The 14,555-nt window shown below is 33.2% G+C and overlaps 1 protein-coding gene across 2 annotated transcripts in view; it reads left to right on the top strand.

Annotated features, from left to right (window-relative positions):
- Dgk (Diacyl glycerol kinase) overlaps positions 1 to 14,555 on the top strand; it is a 218,231-nt gene that overhangs the window by 30,711 nt on the left and 172,965 nt on the right. For both annotated transcript variants that reach the window (XM_064062543.1, XM_064062542.1), the window contains exon 2: positions 6,590 to 6,715. In XM_064062543.1, the coding sequence (XP_063918613.1) occupies positions 6,652 to 6,715 (64 nt within the window). In that variant the 5' untranslated portion in view covers positions 6,590 to 6,651. The remainder of the gene's footprint in view (positions 1 to 6,589; positions 6,716 to 14,555) is intronic.

The raw sequence follows: 14,555 nt of genomic DNA, 5'->3' as shown, positions 1-14,555 counted from the left end.
CTTCGTAAAAACTGAAAATTAATCGTAATAGTATAACAGGAAAGCTGACCAACGACCGAATAGCTCAGATAATCTTACACTGTGATTGGTATTATCTATATTAATAGCATTCCACCAATTTAATATTCACTTATCATTTATCTAAGCAATTTATGTTATTGCCGGTGCGCCAGGTGCAAGGGAAGTTTGAAATAACTTTGGACCATTTTTTTAAAACTTGTATCGTTAACACAAATAACAATTTAAACAAAAGTTTCAATTTAATCTTTCTAATTGTTCAGACCTCATTCAGAAAATGCAAAATAAATAAACCTCCATGTACACTATTCCAGTTACAAAGAAAACAAATTTACATTTGAATCCATAAATAAACCCGCTAAGTTCGCATAAACAAACAATAAAGTCGGAATAGACATTAATAAAAATCCACAGCAAGAAGTAGTAATTTGTCGTCGTTCGATCCGACAATAAAACTTTACATTTTTCCAATAACTCGCTAGCGTACCGTCAGCTAATACTAGAATTTTATTTTTATAATGTTGTTGCCATGTATGTACGTGTATATAAGCGAACTTTATACATTATTACTATTTGTCGTTGAACTAAATTTCCGTTCCGATAATGTTTAATGTCGCTTGAATATTTATTTGCGTGTAGTTGGACAAATCTGCGTTGGTTTCATTACACTCGTAGAGTATAAGGGCGGGTATTGTCGACATACTAATTGAAAATCATGACCGGAACTGAAACGTAACGACTTATTGAAAGAATATCACGAACAATATTTTATTGGAACATTAAAGTGTACGTTGATAAGTCCGTTGGCAACGGAACAATAACAATTTATGGGTAAATTTAATTTCGTCCAATTAACTCCGCATATTCTACGCCGCGTTTCGTTGTAAAGTACTGCATTGTCATAAATTATGAAAGCCGTTCCAATAATTCTTTGCAGGTGCATTTGTACCTGACGGAAATTCAGGGAAAATTTCATTAGTCGAAATATTTATTTGCTTCTGATAAATGGGAAATAATCCTTCAAATAATTTACCTATTAAGTAAATTGATATGCCTCCCACGTTGTTTGTGTTTTGAATATGAAAGCCCTCGCTGTGTGCTATCGCTTCTGGAATGCGTAACAATTAATGGTTGAAAATTGCGTAAGAATTATACAGTTTTAAATTCGGTTCGGTCGACCAAAATCAATTACTCGTTAACGTAGCGACTGCAATAAACTTCACAACGAATGACTTACAGCTCGTGTTTTCATCTCACGGCTATAAGTAACAATTGGTTTTTAATTAAAGAGACAATACACTAAAATTGGAATTCTGATGAAAAAAGTTAAAATAACAGCGAAAACCGCAACTTTTCAACAATTACGGGATTCAGGTTAAGGAAGTTTAAGTGGCGGACATCTGTGTGTGACGTTTTGCGACATCTCGCCGATTCGGGATGTGAAAGATACAGAAACAGATAAAAAAATTGCGCTGTTTCCCATTTACGAGACTTTCATCTAAAAACTGTTGTATCATATTAAACAGCAATTTCACGTTGTGTTGGCGACGCTAAAAACTTTCAGTTTGAACTCCAGCGCACTTGGACTGGAAGCATGTTACACAAAATTTTCGTGTGTGGTCAAATCTATTATGTGAGTATTGCTTGTGATTCGATAAAATTGTTAAAACAGTTATTGCTGGAGTTTAATTTTAAAAAACTTTAGACCATGTTCAATAATCGTTCCATAAATTGAGCAAAGTGAGTGTGCAACAAATCCAGATTTTTCGCATATTTCAGGGAGGATTTATTCGGTAAAATTTTGAGGTAACGTCATCAATTTTTTAGGAGGGCATAAACAAATAAATTTTGATTAATGATTTACCACAATTAGGATCACATTAAAACGTTTGCGAGATTTCAGAGCATTTGGTTTTGTAGTTTCAAAATTAAATTATAAAATGTTATACAATTTTGATTTTTTTTTTCAAAAATCTGGATGATTTGGGTGAGAACTCAACACAGATTCATACACCACAAGTTCAGGAGTATCTTATTTTATAAAATAAAAAAAATATTGTTGTATATTTCGGAGATGATGTCATCCCATTGGTGGTGGTGATAATTAGCCAAATTTTGGTTAGTGTTTAACCATCTACATGATATTCCTAATATGTATACAAAATTTGACAACAATCGGTCCAGTAGTTCGGAGATTACGCGTCTAATAAAAATCGACACAGCAGCCTGATAGACAGACAGACAGACGGAAAGGGAACATCACTTTTTTGGAACTCTAGCGGTCATGAAATGTCGAGAAAACCTGAAAGCAGTAATTCGTCGCATGTACCCTATTAACTTACGCTCAGGAAGTAAAAAGTGTTCATACATTTCAGATTCGAATTTAAGTCAGGTTACTTAATTTAAAAAAGAGTGCTTTCTCGTTCTAAATTTAAAATAATGCATGTTTCAGTCATTTTATTTCTCTAAGCTTTGATAACAATTCTTAAAATTCTAAATTTAGAAATTTTTTACATATCAGTGTCTGGAATTTTTTAATCAAGTATGTATTTGATTTTCAACAATGGCAATTTTGGTTGTTACGTCTTTAAACCTTTACTTTTCTAACTCGACTTAAAATAATAATCGCCCACCGTCTAGGAAGCGATGCATTATCCTGGTGATTTGGAGAAGTAAATATTCACTTAATTTATTGTACGGTACAATAAAAATTTTTACTTTCCGCATACTTAGGAATCCTCCCAAAATCTAAATTTGTGCTGCGTTTTTTTTTTAATCCAGGTGCTTTAACATTCGGCACTAATTTCTACAGTGTCTCAAAGTTCAGATTTAATATGCAAATAATAATTAAATTTTTTATTTTATCCCTTGTTCTTCTTTTTTCAAATGGTTTAGTTTTTTTATATTACGCTAAAATTAATAATAAAATGGTAGTGTTGTTTGTCTTTATATTATGTAATTAAACATTTTTCATTTTTTCAAACTATAAAATCGATTGGTGGTTGGCGATAAACCTGTGTGTGCATCACGTCAGTGAAATGTCTTCATCGAACTTCTGCCTCGACATCGCTCGGCTCGTAATTTCAGAGTCGGTTCGATAAAGTATCACTTTATTGCCTTGATACATAAATAAGTATTATTGATTAAATCAAGAACGACTCACTCAATTTTCCGGAAAATTTGGGAATACAGTACTGTTATTATTGCTGTTACACATCATCTATTCAAATTGATATATGTATCCTTGCAAATTTTGCAATGAAAAAACTTACTTGATACAAACGTGTACTACGTTTCTTTACTTTTTCTTTAACATTACGTTTATCATAAAAAAAGTAAAATTCGGAAAATCAAATCTTGGACCAATTTTCAAAAGGTCTCCAAAGCTATAAATAAATTAATTTTAATTTTAAAATTTTCAGTATTTAAGATACTGTCTGGTCCTTTTATTTTGATGTTTACGCCAGGAACACCTTCAATGTAAAACTCCAAATCTCGAAATTTTGACATTTTTAATTTCAAAATTTTGATAGTAACTTCAAAGCTTAAACTTTTAAATCACAGAACATGGGCTATATATTTTAAATTTTGAAGTTCGTTTTTTTCCAATGACATTCAAATCAACCATTCAACTTTCGAAACTTTAAATATTTTGAGAAATTTCTCAAGTTTAAACCAATATTCGTGGATATTTTTTGGCATTAATCTGGAAGTCGTCAGAAATTTGGATTTCCAGATTTCGAAGCTTCCACATTTTAAGCTTTATAACGTTATGTCAGTGTTTACATTTGTAAATAATTATTGTGACAGTTTCCGTTTTTTAAGCTGAATATTTTGACGTTTGAAATTTGTATTTTGAAGCTCAATATTAAACGCAATTTTTAACTTTTCTATACTTGAACTTTTTCTTTTTTACTTCCTGAGCGTAAGTTAAGCGGACGAATGGATACTTTCAAGTTTTCTCCATGTTTTATAACCCCTAGAGTACGAAACAATAAGTTTCCGGTTTCTGTCTTTCTGTGTCGATTTTTATTAGACAGATAATCACCGAAACTACTAGACCGATTATTGTCATATTTTATATACATGTTAAGAAGATCGTGGTAAAACGTTTTTTAATTGATGATGTCCTGTCATCACTTTGCATAGTAAAGGTTATCTAACTTTTATAAAATAATATACTCTTGTTCTCGTTGTCTATGAATCCGCCTTGATTTTTATTGTAACTGCTTTACAAACTTTTTTTGCGCAAAATCTCGAGTGTTTTTTGTACACAAGGGCTGGTATTATTAATTTTTTTAAGTCTATCGAAATAACCTCATACCAATTTTTACGTTTGGAAATTCTGGTAAAAATCTCAAAGACTAGATTTTAATGATCAGTTCTCACGTCTTTTAGTCCTGAAAATTTTACTAAATCTTACTACCCTCAGTTTTAAAACACAGTTCTCGTAATTTTGACATTCATCTGGAAGTCATAGCGCTAGATATAGTAATTCTTATTGGACGTTGACAATGTTATAATACACACTTATAAGCCTCGTGCAGTTGCTGCGATTTTTTTGTTTTCACAGCCCAGACGAATAAATTACAAAAATTTTCGCTCCCCTCCAGTACAGCCACACAACGGATTTTGCGACAGAATCGTGTATTTCAGGCAACGATTTGGATTTTTGCCAAGTTTATAATTGACTTGTTTATGGAGGTATTTTTACAACGTAAGGTCCTGAAACGTGAAGAATGCAGCTATAAATGGGGCCAAACCTAAACATCAACAAATAATAAAAACTATTTTTTCATGCCTCTCTCCCTCTCTGTCTCTTCATGCCGATCCCTCTTCCGCCATAAAAAAATTAACGACACTAAACTTCATTATTGCAATAGTATAAAACAAATCCGGCAGACAATAATAGTTTAACTGCAAATAAAATGTAATGGAACATTTGCGGTTCGAAAACAATTAAATCTATTTCTAGCAACGATTTAATCCATCCATCGAGTCCGGTTATTATTAAGTCGGTTATTGAATAACAGACGCTAGTTTAATTTTGTAACTAAAAATTCGGCTTGTTTGGACCGTCCGCGCCGAATTTTGCTCGAAATTAACTCCGACCGGAACAGTTTTATTTAATGAAATAAAACGACGTCTAAAATTGCTTTCCACCAAATGTCCGTTTCAAGTTTGTTGTGTTGGCAACGCCCGATAAAGTTTAATCTGGACGGCTTGTTCGGGGGACTCAATAAATGGAAAAAGTGGGATGTTGCAGTGGTGCCAACACTGTGCGTAATTAAACGCATTTTATCTTGTCCACTGAGCCGAGAGGCTAGTTGACGAGGTGAAATTTTACGAACCGAAATTTTTACGTTTCGAGTACGGCGACGCTATTTTTAACGTACGACTATGTGTAAAACTTGCTTAATGAAAAATGTTTCACTATTGTCTTTTTTAAAAATTTTAGTTTTCACAGTATACAAGATATCCCAGCAACAACTTTTTCAGTCAGTAATACCACACAATTTCAACAAAGGAGCTTAGTGACTTTTATAATACCACCTGTTATGGACGTCTTCCGCATCCTAATAAGTAATAAGTTCCATAAAATTTTGTTTGACACTATGGTCTTCAAGGCCATGGGATTCCATATCTTCTCTGGTTTATTTGTGCCACTCTTCGTATGTACATTGTACAACATTTCCTTCGATATCTAGGTTATCTACTTGTTTTTTTCCCACTACCAAATATTTTATTTTTTCGAACTTGTTAATAATCCCTTCTTTCATATATGTTTTTTGATTTCCTCATCAGGTACTCGACATTTTATTCATTGTAAGGCATTATAACTTGGTCATCTTCGAATAGTAAGCTAAAAAGCAATGGGCTCAAATGAGAGCCTTGGGGCACGCCTCAGCGAATTACAAGATCTTCGGGGAAACAACTGCCTATACTTTAACGATTTGACTTCTGTTGGATAAAAATTCTTATTATTTATAATATATCGTGATAAAGATTTGTTAAAATTCGTTTGAAGAAACAACTATGTGGTGTAGTTAAACAATTACAATGCTATTACATTTGATACTAAGTTTATTAACCATTGTAGTATCCAAAAATTTGCCTGTCTATTACCTTGTTTTCGAAATATATATTTAGAAAAACGGCCATTGAATGGCGAAAATTAAACATATAGAAAAAGAGAAAAGCCAGCACATGATTTTATAAAATTATTTTCCGGACCAAAACTTTATCAACATCTACAAATTCTGATAAGTTTAAATGGCTAATTAACACGGATAAAACCAGAAAAGTTAGGTAAATCACTGTTATCAGAATTTATTTTGTACACAGAACTAAAGTATTTTGCGGAAAGATTAACGGTATCGGTAAATGTAAAGACATATATTTGGTTAAAAAGTGGTCTTTTCCCTTTCGCGGACTCTCCAAAGCCACAAAAACGCTAATTTATCTTTCCCTATTCGAGCTTGTAATCGCCCTCAAAGCCCTCAGCTTCCGGAAAAAGATGGCCACTTTTCTTTGTATCAGTAGCAAAGCGCTTAAAGAAACTCGTTTGTAGGTGATCCCGGAGGTGGCTTTCAACTTCCGAAGGAAACCAGGAGGCGTTCCTGCCGTAGAACGATGGCTTTACAATGGGACAAACTGTCCCCGCAGGAGTTTCAGCAGCTGCAGGATTTGGCCGCATGTAAGTTTCTTCTTTGTATTCTGAGAGAGCTTTGATTTCGTGAGCCATTTTACGCGTTGAGTGGTTTTGATTTTTCAGTATTGAATATATATATTTTTAATAGTGATTTTGACGTTGAATCGCGAGAAGTGAATATATTCGTAGTTAATAAAAAATAAAGTGAACGTCATCACTCGAGTACATTGTTCCATAGTAGAATCGGGTTGAATTGTACGGAATGTGTTGCATACAAGTTGAATAGCCTTTGTACGTTTTATTTCCTCCGTTCCGAGGTGGCACTTGCTGAAAAAGTAAAGCTGAAAAGCTAGTTTGTTGTGTCGTGGAAAATGCACGGATGCAGTTCTAAAGAAAACAATGAGAGTGGATAACGCTGTCGGGTGAAGAATTTTACGACTCAAACGCAATTAATTAAATTGACTAGGATAGTTGCAAGAAGTTCTTCAGGAAAACAATCATGTTAATTTTGTAACTTTGACGGTTCGAGTTTATTTTATTGGCTTAATTTATTTAATGGATGATGTGGGAGGAGAGACGTCGGTTAAAATTAATGCCGAATTAAAGCAAAATAAAATCACTTCACAACGTCACTGTCTTGATTGAAAAGTCAAAAAAGTGAAATGCTTTTTTATTCGTACGATAGATTAGGGTTTGATAATAATGATTTGATTAAACGTGTTTTGGTTATATATTTGGATGGATGTAAAAACGTATGCCAAGTAAATAAAAATTGTAGTTCAAAGTGAAATGTGGTTCTAATTTTATAATTGAAGTATCCGATAATTTACGCCATGATATTCTAGTGGATTTAGAAGGTAAATTATATTTAACTACATTGGCTGGATCTGTGTACATGTATTGATCATTCATTAATCACACGTTGTTTTAAATGTTCTAAATTTGGTCATATTGATATTGATTGGAGCAGTGCTAAGCTAGTGTGGCGAATACAAAAGATTGTAAATTACTTAATTAATAATAGTAATAATAATGACACTAATAAAAGTAATAATAAATACAAATATCGGGTTTTCATTAATTTTCTCACATTACAAAGATGTAGACGAAGATGACGAAAATCATGTGAACACGCTAATAGCATTTTAGGTGCATCAATTTAGAATAACTTGGCTAGTTTATTCTAGACAGCTTATCACCCTAGATAGATGGCATGTTAGATTGTTCCAAATTCGTCTTGTAAAAATTACTACGAGAGGAATCAACAAGTTGTTTTAAACAAGAAAATTTCAAATAATGTTTTAGGACTATTTTCGTTTACATCATACATAGTTGATATATCAAAACTCGTATTAAACACTCTACACCATTTTTCATAAGTTGACAACATTTCCGTTGTTGTTTTAATACGAATTCGCTAGACATTTCTTCCAAAGGCATTCTTCATCTACAATTTTGGTTACACTGAAAAAATTAAGTAAGTACGCGAAATTTGTGATGTTATAAAATATCCACAAAACGAAGCGCATATCATGGTAAAGGAAATCTTAGAGATTTGAATGTTTTAAATATTTAAGAACATCTAATCTCACGTTGAAGTCGATGTTTATCAAATCCGGCCTCCGCTTCAACACCGCCGAAATTTTTCCACCCTTCCTCTAGCAGCCGTTATCCTTGTTGCGGTTAGGGCCGCTTTAGCTCTAATTAAACAAGTGGAATACGCCTTGTAACATGTTACGACAACCACTGTAAATGCATACTTAATTAGGGCCCATAAAACTTTGAAGAGTGTTGTTATGGAGCGGCCGTGCGCCGAGAACTCGTCTCGAATGGAAATAATTGAGAACGAGAAAAAAAGAACGTTAAGAGCAAGAACTTTGGAAATAATCGATCCCACGTTCGGGATTTTGGGTTGAAAGAAAGTTTTTTGTAACTTTGCGAAGTTTTCGTGGACAGATCTATACTTCATCTACGAATAAAAGGTTTTAAAAGTGCTCGCCCGAACGGAGCGGGACTGAAAATGGAACCCAATTTTCGGAAGAATGGCGGACTTTAGAGTGATAAGAGCACGAAAGACTGCTTCGGCAATTAAACTGTTTTCGGTTTTCAGATGTAGTGGGTGTTGTTTATTCGCGCTGATAATGCACGTGCCGAGAGTTTGCTCATTTTTATTCCGAAACTGACCTGAATTCACTTCAATTACCATAATCTTGGTTTAGTGGTAAGCGAACTTGTACCAAACGATATTGTTATTGTCCTAGGGGAAGGTGGAGAACTTTAAGCGTCAGTACTAAAAAAAATGTGCTCACAAAGTTACACAAAAATAAAATCTCATCATTTAATTATGTTCTAAGTATTTCACGTCACACTTGTCGGATCTTGTGTATGTTTCGTTAAATGTTTGGTTTTTTGTTAAGGTTTTTATAGTGTCAGTTTTATTGTAAGGAAGAAAGTTTGCCCACCACGGTGGTACAACAATATTTACTAAACCCGATAGCTTTTGTCAAATAGCTAATTTACACGGTAACTACAGACTAGTAAAATTGACTGTGAACTAGGTGCTGTTGTAAGTATTAATTCCATTATTATAATAACATTAACTCGTTTACAAAATGGTAATTTCAGTAACTTCTTCTCAAATAAGCGATGAAGTGCCCAAAACGAGCGCTGTTAACGAGTTATACAGTTATACAACTGCTTAGTTTACACAAAAGAAAATATTAACCCATACAGCACACCTGTCAGTCACGATATCAGAATGAAAAATAGTAACAACCAGGCTTACGTTTAAAAAGAAATAGATCGGTAGAGAATTATTCCGGAACCAAATTCTTTAATAAACTGGAAGAACTCGCGAGCATTGGCATAATTTAAGAAAAAATCCTTTCTGTTGGAAAATGTGTTCTATAATATTGATGAATTTTAATCTGTTTGTAGATGTTACTAAACTAAGGTTCAAAGCATTTAAGTCACGAAAGATGTCGTGTTTCCGCACCCTAACTTGTCCCACCGTCCCCTAATAGGCTTGTCTCCGCTCAACTTGAATTTATTCGCTCAATTAAAAAATGAATAATTACGAATGATTTATTTGTCCGTTTGTTCTACCTACCAGTTATCGACCATATTTATATCTGTCTAATTGGCGGTATTTTGTTGCATTTATTGCCGCCCACTAGTGCCGGAACTCTTTAAAGTGTTGTCGATACTTAACACGTAATGGGTAGTCTGTTTATAAAGACCAGGGAGTAGCTTTGATTATAGAATAAATATTTTGGCTTATTGATCGTCATAATAAACAGCTATTTTGACGTTCCTCTATTATTATGTACTGGAGATTTCGTGAATAGCTAAATTGTAATGAAAATATAAAACTGTGCGTGAAACGAGGTGCTTTACTCTAGGAATTAGGTAGAGTTCGTTAGTGTTATTAATACTTTACTCTAATTACAGTTTTAAAATTCCCCTCATATACGTCGTAAATGTTACGCCAGTTTTATAGTTAATTCTAATATTACAAAATATAGAGAAAATAGTTACACTTATGCTAAGCCTTTAAGAACATAACTAATAAAATAATTCATTTGAATAATTAAAATTTCTCAAAATGTTTCTAGCACTTGAATTAAATATGTCACAGCGGTCCGAAACTTGACTGCCAAATTTACACATCCTATAATAGTGGTTAGTTTAACCCTAAATTAGTCCTACAACGGGATAATTTAAACGGACTAGGATTTCTACATTCAGGTCTAGGTATGTATACGATAATTGATGCAATAAGTCATTATAGCCTACAGTATCCACCAGAAGCTTTTTCAAGAAGATCACACCCGAAGTGTTACGTCCGGAACAAAGGGACTGAATCTGTAATTCCGCAAGCAACAGTTGTTGTGAATATATCCACTAGAGGGATACTCAACTTGAGATCGAAAGTACAAATACTTTGAATATCGTCGTTATACAGATTCTTAATTAAACACCTGACAACTGTAAAATATTATAAATGCAAATTCAAGTTTGGAATGAACGAATGCATCAAATAAAAATACAAGAGATTTGGGACCAATAGCTACACCTAACACGTTAAGAGACGAAGTAATAACATGGTTAATATGCTCGTTAAGCGAGTTTCTTGTGAAATATTAATTTAAGAATCCAAGATTTGTGCAAAATCAGACCTATAAAGATTTTTATCACTTTAATTTTACATTGATTCTCCGAGAATACGAAGCTACATATAGCCATGTATCTGTATTCAATATAAGATCATTGTTCTCACTCCATCTACTACAATAATTGTTAACCATAAATTGTTGTTTCTCGGTGTCATTTATTTCAAATGTCAATTAGTATATATCTCTGAATTACCACAAATCACACATTATACTTCAGAAGTAATGGACAACAATACACAAACTGATGTCATCTATTTAGACTTCCGCAAAGCATTTGATCACACTGATCATTTTATCTTGCTCTTTTCAGATATTATCCATTAAACATTGCACAGTGTGTCATGTATCAAAATTTCATTTCAGAAGTGATAAGACCAACATCAGGGGTGCCACAAAAGTCCAATTTGAGACCCTTATTATTCCCGTTCTTCATAAATCATATTGTGAATTCGGCGCATACCTATTTACATACAAACTGTTGTTAGCCGACGACTTTAAACTATACGACCTAATAAACTTTGCTGAGATTAACGCAAAATTTCAAGATAGCCGTTCTGCTACCTGGTGTGTTACTAATCGACTTTTTTCCAATACCTCTAAATCTCCACTTATTTATCCATATGCCATCAGCCACTTTTGTGTAAAATGCGTAGACACTTTTTAGGCGTAGTGTTCGACTCAAAACTTACACTTGTGGACCACACTAATGATACTGTTGCAAAAGCCTTCAGGATTTATGGTCTGATTTATAGAAATTGTAGAAACTTATCTCTGATCTTCTATTTTATTTTTCGCTTGTCTGGTCTAAACTTGAATTTAACGCTCTAATTTGGTTTCCGATTTATTAAGTTCACATCAATGATCTAGACTCTGATTAGGGATTTTTCCAAAATTCCTGTGTTATCGGATAGATAGGTTTATGATCCACAAGGAACCGATCAGTCTTTTTTATTATTACTTCTCGAGCGTAAGCGAAGAAAGTATTGTAATCGAGTCCGTTGGCCGACTTTCTACTTTTAAGTTTTTTCGACCTTTCATGACCCCTAGAGTACGAAGAAATAGCTCTCCCTTTTCCGTCTGTCCGTTGGTCTGTCCGTCTGCCTGTCTGTTCGTCTGTCTGACGGTTTGTCTATCTGTCCGTCTGTCTGACGGTCTATCTATCTGCCCGTGTGTCTGCCATCCCGCATTTTTAATAGACACATAATCCTCGAAAGTACAGGGCCGATTGTTCTCAAATTTTATATTTATATAAGGAATATCATGTAGATAGTAAAATGCTAACAAAAATTTGCCTAATCATCCCCATCAATAATGTGATAATAATAATAATAATAATAATAATAATAATCTTTATTTTCCCAATAGATTACAAAATCCAATTACAGGACAAAAAAACAAAAATTATAATGCGTCGTAATACACACAATGTAACGATGTATGCACCCTATGAATAATAAAAAATAACAAAAAAAAATTAATAAAATTCGGAGAAAAGAAAGATGAAAGTAAACTAAATAAATAATAATACTAATAATAATAATAATATTAAATATAAGATTAACTCAAGCTACATTATTCATTATTACTGAAAAAATAGCTAGCTGCATCCAACATGTCAGATAGGAATAAAAAGTTAAGATCAGAAACCAAGGAAATCTGATTAAATGAATACAACATTACATAGATTGGTGACTTAATTAACAAACTTGTTTTAGCTACTTGTAACCGAAACGTTAAATTGGATCTAGTACTTACTCGAGGTATGTGAAAATCAAACAGTGAAATGAGATGTGCGCAATCTATTTTTCCATGGAATAAGAAATATAAAAATATCATACAAGCAATCTTACGTCTAAACTCTAACGTCTTAAAATCAAATTTTGACAGAAGGGTAGAATGATCGAAACCTCTTTGCGGATAGATACTGAAAGCCTTAAAATAGACAAATTTCAAAAACTTTCGTTGTACTCTCTCTAAAGCGTTTTTTTGACAATAGTAATACGGCGTCCAAACAATACAACAATATTCTAACTTAGATCTGACATAAGAGTAGTATACTTGTTTAAGAGTTTTAGTATCATTAAATACTTTACAGTTCCTTATTACAAAACCCAGCATTTTTTAAGAAGAAATAGTGATATGTGCGATATGGTCATCAAAAGTGAAACTACTGTCAAACATAACCCCTAGATCTTTAACGAGGTTACATCGGATTAAAGATGTGTTACAGATACTGTAATCAAATGCACAATATTCCTTTTTGCGGGTGTAACTAACCACATGACATTTAGTTATGTTGAGCGGCAACTTATTTTTGACACACCAGGTTACAATCTTCTCTAAAACATTTTGCAATAAAATGCAGTCTGTAATAGATGTAACTTTGGAAAAAATCTTGAGGTCACCAGCAAACAATGTATCAAAAGATCATGTCTCAAAATATCTGTGATGTCATTGACGAAAAGTATAAATAATAACGGCCTAAGATTAGAGCCTTGGGGCACGCCTGAACAGGGTGTAACATCATAACATTTAAAACCGTTGTTTGTGACGTATTGTTTCCGGTTGCTCAAATATAACCTAAATAATAAGATTAGGGATTCACTGAAACCAAAAGCGTGTAACTTTTGCAACAGAAGTTCATGATTGATCTTATCGAAAGCTTTTGAGAAGTCCGTATAAATTACGTCTACTTGCCCTTGATTGTCGAGCACATTTGCCACGTACTGGGTAAAGCAAGAAAGATTTGTTGGTGTAGATCTTTTGTCCATGAACCCATGTTGTTGTGGAGATACAAATTGTTTAGTTTGATTATAAATGCAGTTATATAGAGTTTTTTCAAAAACTTTCGTGATAGAAATTAATGATGGATTGCCTGTTTTTAGCAATGGACAAATTTTGGCAATTTTCCAGGTATTTGGAAAAATGTTAGCAAATAGTGCTAAGTTAAATAAGATGTGAAGAGGTTTGAGCAAAGCATATCTGCAATCTTTAATTAAATAGCTTGGTATTTGATCTGGACTCGCTGTTGGTTTATTTTTTAAACTTTTTAACGCTGATATAATTTCATCGAATGTTATTATTAGAAACAACCACATGTTGAGGAGAATGGTTAAGCTCAGGGGACACGTTGGCTGAAATAGTATTAGTCATAGCATATACACTCGTAAAATATGAAGCAAAACTGTTCACTATATCATCAGGAGTTTCATGCGAACTATGTTTTTCATCTGTTACTAGCTTTGGAATTCTAGTACTTCTCTTTTTGCTTTGAATATAGGTACTCCCAATTTTTTTTTTGGATCAGTTGAAATGGTATGTTGTAGGTTATCAATATAAATCCTATAGGCTGCAGATATTTGAGCCTTAATTAGCGACCTTAAATCTTTGAACTTTTGTAACTGGAATGCATCACCGCTCTTTTTAGATCTTTCGTAACATTTAAATTTATTTTTTATGTTAATTATTATTTCTTTGCTGTACCATGGAGGATACGAACGAGAAAATCATTTGTTTCTATAGCATGGGACATATAAGTCAAAAACAGAATATATTTTGTTATGAAAAACATCACAAGCGTCATTGACGTCAGTGAATTTTTCTAACTCGGACAAATCAAGATTCAGAATAGCATTATAGAGCTTTGGAAAGTTTGCTTTTCCAAAGATATACACTTTGTAGTTAGAAGCAAAAGGAAAGTTAGTATTAAT

This window comes from Zophobas morio, unplaced genomic scaffold (genome assembly GCF_036711695.1).
Source record: "Zophobas morio isolate AGI-343-1 ecotype UQ-CSIRO unplaced genomic scaffold, CSIRO_AGI_Zmor_V1 ptg000023l, whole genome shotgun sequence".
Lineage (NCBI taxonomy): Eukaryota > Metazoa > Arthropoda > Insecta > Coleoptera > Tenebrionidae > Zophobas > Zophobas morio.
The sequence above is the reverse complement of the archived record's forward strand: the minus strand, read 5'-3'. Positions and strand labels throughout refer to the sequence as shown.